Genomic DNA, 4,972 nt, shown 5'->3' with positions numbered 1-4,972 from the left:
TGTAATAGTCAGCAGTTTTTATTTTTTTATCTTATTCAACTAACTTGGGTAATATTAATTATTTTGTCCATATTCATTTCATATATTTTGCTTTAGAAACAGCAAATACCAAAACACTTTTTATCATTGTGCACAGTGAATAATTCAATGTCATTGATTCCAGGTGGCGTGGTTACGGGTGGACACTCAGACTATTCTTACTATCCACAGCCACGTGATCACGAAAAACCATAGGATTGGAGTAAGCCACTCGGACCACAGGACTTGGTACCTCCACATCAAGGAGATACGCGAAACGGACCGGGGATGGTACATGTGCCAGATCAATACTGATCCAATGAAGAGCCAAGTTGGTTTTCTGGATGTTGTTGGTGAGTACATCTTAAATATTGAATTTATAACTAAAAAAAAAAAAAAAAACCTATAAATATAATATTTTTATCGTTATTTTCTTCAGTTCAATACACTTCACTTTTTATGACGAAGCAATTATGAGGAAAGTTGTCCTCGTTAAACTCCGTTGGTTGAACTTGATCTCATTTGATTTGTTTGGTTGCTTATGTACATATATTCTATTCTTAGCTAAAATAAAATTATTTGTTCCTCCTACCTCGAGAAGCTCTTAAATACGTATTTTATAGCAACAGAAAAATAAAAATATTTTTTTAACTATTTTCGCTTTTCCTGGTACCTGGGGCTAGAAAAATCACCAAAATAGTGATAACTTCAAAACGAAACCATCAATCTTCACAAAACTTGAGAAAATAAGGGTTATAAAAAGTTGTGTGATGTAAGCGCCACACCAGATTATTATTACATGTCTTTATTACTAACGATAATCTGATTATTAATTAAGTTTAATGATTAATTATTTTTTGTTTGTCTCTGTGAATTTTTTTTAATATATTTTATTAAATTATATTTTTATTATAAGTGGGAGAGAGAGAGAGAGTTGAGGGAGATGGTGAGAGGGTTGAGAGGGAGAGGGGGAGAGAGAGAGAGAGAGAGAGAGAGAGAGAGAGAGAGAGAGAGAGAGAGAGAGAGAGAGAGAGAGAGATATTCTGTTATTGTGAGTGTCTGTTATTTTGATTAAGTCATCATTTGAACAAATTGTACTTATTCTCAGTGGAAATAGTTGTCCTTCTAATATACATATATTGCATACAATTTTTTTAAAAATTTATCTTTGTTATTATGGCTAAAGAGTGTTCGTACTTTTTACTTAAAGATGTGTAGGATGTTGGGGTGTTCCTACCATTTTTCCACACCTAGTGGATATTTCTCATTCGGGAAAAGATAGATTAGCAAGGATAGCAATATTTAAGGATTGGTAAATGTGGAAGAGAAGCGGTTCGTGCACGGAATACAGGATGAGCCGAAATCGGTGAAACTAGATCTCATGTATTTCAATCCGAGCCGGTTGCGTCACTCATCGTTACACTATATACCTCCAGCTGTCCGTTCTCATTCCAGTCTCACAAGTTATTACCTTTTTATATTTTTATCGCACTTTAAAATAATTAAAATAAAATTTATATAAGAATAAAATATCTCACATTATTTCGGATATCAATATTTTATAAATTTTTGTATAAAAAAAAACCTATTTATCCCAACAGAGTATTGACATTGAATTTAAAAAATAAATCATTTATTTTAATACAAACAATAAACCTTTTTCTAGTAAATACCATTACTAAAACATTTTTTGTCTCATCTTTTGATTTTTATCTATTCGATAATATTGAACAATTAAAATAAAAAACTATATATACTCTTCAAAATACATATATACTTATCAAATTTGATAAACTCTTTTTCAGCCTAGAATTAGGTCTCTAAAGTTAGAATATTGTGCACAAATTAATTAATAGTTCCTTGTAGTTTGTTGGGAAAAATTATCTATTTAGTTCTACCCATTTGAACTTTTTTTGTAAAAAAAAAAATAACAAGTAAGTTTGTAATAAATAATTTAAATTGAAATGCTTGTATTTTCAAAATAGTGTTTTAATAATTTTGAATAATAAATATGCTTATTATAGGTTTAATATTTATTTTTGTATTGAAGTTCTATTAATGCATATGTATAATATATAATTTCTATTCTCCACATGTTTGTATCATGTCACTATTATATCACTTACAGCAAATTTACTTGTGTATATTTTTATACTGTTCTAAATAACATTAAATAAATTTAAAAACATTTTTTTTTTTGAATAGTTGAAATTATCAAGTAGGAAAAAAATTATGAATATTAATTGAAAAAAAAAATATATATATATATGCCCATGTATGTATATATATATATATAAAATCTTTTATTCTGTAATACATTTGTTTGATTCTAATAGAGCATGACTTTGATCGTTAGAATTCATAACTGTTATTAATTTAATTTTAATCCACTTTAGTCAAATTCACGAATCCAAAGAAGGGTTTCCATTGGTATCCAGTTACGATACATATTCCATACGATAAATTAAATAAAAATCCCGCATATCTCTCATACGGTGGTAAATAAAATTTAATTAAATTAAAACCTTGAATCCTTACACAGTCCGTTCGGAATTCGTTAAATTTACTCTTAACTTTTTTATGAGAAATTGTCTGAATCGATTAAACAAAATTCAGAAAGTTAGCCTGTAGTGGTAAATATAGAAAGAACGTTTAATTTAAGATTATTCCGTTTTTTCCTCCCCCTCATTTCATTGCCACTGAAGCAAATAAAATACACACGCTTGACATAAAAACATTTATATACAAAAAAGAACTGAGATCCTATGATAATTATTTCAAGGTATTTAATCTGAATGACTGATATACCGTTTATAAATTAATTATTCGTACAATTAGTTTATCGAAAATAAAATACGTTTAATAATTTCTTGTACGGAGATAAACGGGTTATTAAGATAATATAATAAGTGATATTGTGCATTAATTTTTAGCCTGAGGCTACTTTAGTTACTAATCTTACAAATTTATTTGGTAATAAAGTTGGGAAATTTATGATTTTCTCAATTATAAAAATTAATGCTTAATATTATTTTTTCGTATCATAAAAACCAGTTAATCTCCGTACAAGAAATTATTTAACATATTTTATTTTAGATAAACTTACTATACGTGAAAAAATTGGTTGCATGAATAATTATTTTACCCACTGTTTTGATACAATTTTTTTTTTATTAGATGGTTAAGAAATAATCTCTACCTATTTAATTATTATTATTATTTTTTTTAGAAATATTTATAATAAAAAGTCGATGTATATACACACATATACATAAAGGGCTCAGCGTTATTATATTATTTTTTTAAATATTAGTTTTGACTTGTTTCATCAAAGAATTAATAGATTTCTTTTTAATTTTTTTTTCGGTTGGGTCTACACACCTTCTCGATGTTACACCGTGCCTTGGGCTACTGCTTTCCAGTTTGTCGATTCTCTTTCATATATTTGTCAATTCTGTCCATCTATCTGATTTTGGCCTCCCACGTGGTCTCTATAGTGGCATTCATTGTTGTGTAGAAGTATTCTGATATATTGCTTCGAGCTACATGTTCCACCCATCTTAACCTCCTTGCCGTCATATCATGAATACAAGGAGGTTAATCCGCCATGTGTTATGGCTCTGATCACAGATGCCTCCTGTATTTTTACGGAGGCCTTCCTTCTAAATATCGTGATTCTGCTTTCCAGTGTACCTACCTATTAGAGTCCAGCCAGCCCTCGTAGCTGAATATCAGAGCTCGCTTGGTTATGGCATTGTACGCCCTTAGCTTCATATTTTTAGAAATTTTTCAGGATTTCACTAGTACGGATAGCTGAATCTTAACTTTAAAACTAAAGTGATATTTTTCAGTGGGCAACATAATTACGTATTTTTTTAACCCAAAGATAGTCATAATTAAGTATACAGCTTTACCAATCATGTGCCTTGGATACTTTCTTGACAATATTATATTGTTAGTACGAATGAGCATGATTTGGCCTATATCTCGAATTAATTAAAGAGGGAAAACAAATCTAATGCGAGAGTTCTTATTATAATAACATTCGAATTTTAATAAAATAACAATCTTAATTTTAATTCATCTGACTTCCTTAACGGCCGTGTTGACCATATCAGCTTGGTCGTAATATTTTAAATCAATCTTACTTTTTCTCAACCTTTCATTTCGTGAACTTGTGAATATGCGAGTTCAGCTGCTCAAAGAAGAGGAAAACATTAATAAAATTATATTTTTCCGATCTTCAAATAATTCAAGTTAAAAGCAAGTCAAGTTTAAAGGATGTAAGTCTTGACGTTAAATATTTAAAAAAAATATAAAATAAAAAAGAAATTATGACTTGGATCAAATGATTTTAAGTGTTCTTCACCAATTACAAACTCTTTGAAAATTTCTAAAGAAATCGGAGGTCGGTGGGGCGGTTACTTTAAACTTTTTATTCCTTTTAGGGCAGTCTCAATTGAGCTCGTCATCTTACTCCAAATCACTTAAAGAATTATTTAATATTTACTTATAAACGCCACTTCTTGGTTATCGAGTAACGAAATGGAATAATTCTACAATTTCTAGCCTCATATATTCAAACAATAATAATCATTATTATATAATAAACAGTTTATTTTAAATTATATTTTGTATTTATACTATATTTAATTAGTGGGGGATGACGGTAGCAGCGTGGTAACGCGCCCGTCTACCAACCCATAGATTGCGAGTTCGATCCCGGCCCTATCCGGGATTTTTTCAAGCATAAAAATTACGCAATACTCACTCACACCTCCCCCCTGGCATTAGTGAGGCCCGTTAGCCAATGGGTGGCTCTCACTAAAATAGGCGTGGGAGTGACGGACCCACCCTATGAAAATCATGTCAGGAAACGCGCGATGTATTTCTTAAGTACATCGCGCAAGGCTTTAGACCTCCATGGTCTGTCACGCCTATAAAAAAAATATAT

General features: G+C 30.1%; 1 protein-coding gene across 3 annotated transcripts in view; it reads left to right on the top strand.

The window, feature by feature from the left end:
- Positions 1–163: 163 nt before the first annotated feature.
- LOC106682814 (lachesin) overlaps positions 164–4,972 on the top strand; it is a gene marked incomplete at its 5' end in the record, with an annotated part of 178,588 nt that continues 173,779 nt past the window's right edge. For all 3 annotated transcript variants that reach the window (XM_067046820.1, XM_067046821.1, XM_067046819.1), the window contains 1 exon segment: positions 164–371. In XM_067046820.1, the coding sequence (XP_066902921.1) occupies positions 164–371 (208 nt within the window).

Source organism: Halyomorpha halys, unplaced genomic scaffold, assembly GCF_000696795.3.
Source record: "Halyomorpha halys isolate HHAL.00 unplaced genomic scaffold, Hhal_1.1 Scaffold442.1, whole genome shotgun sequence".
Taxonomy (NCBI): Eukaryota; Metazoa; Arthropoda; class Insecta; order Hemiptera; family Pentatomidae; genus Halyomorpha; species Halyomorpha halys.
Note: the sequence above shows the minus strand (reverse complement) of the source record. Positions and strands in the feature narration are given on the sequence as shown.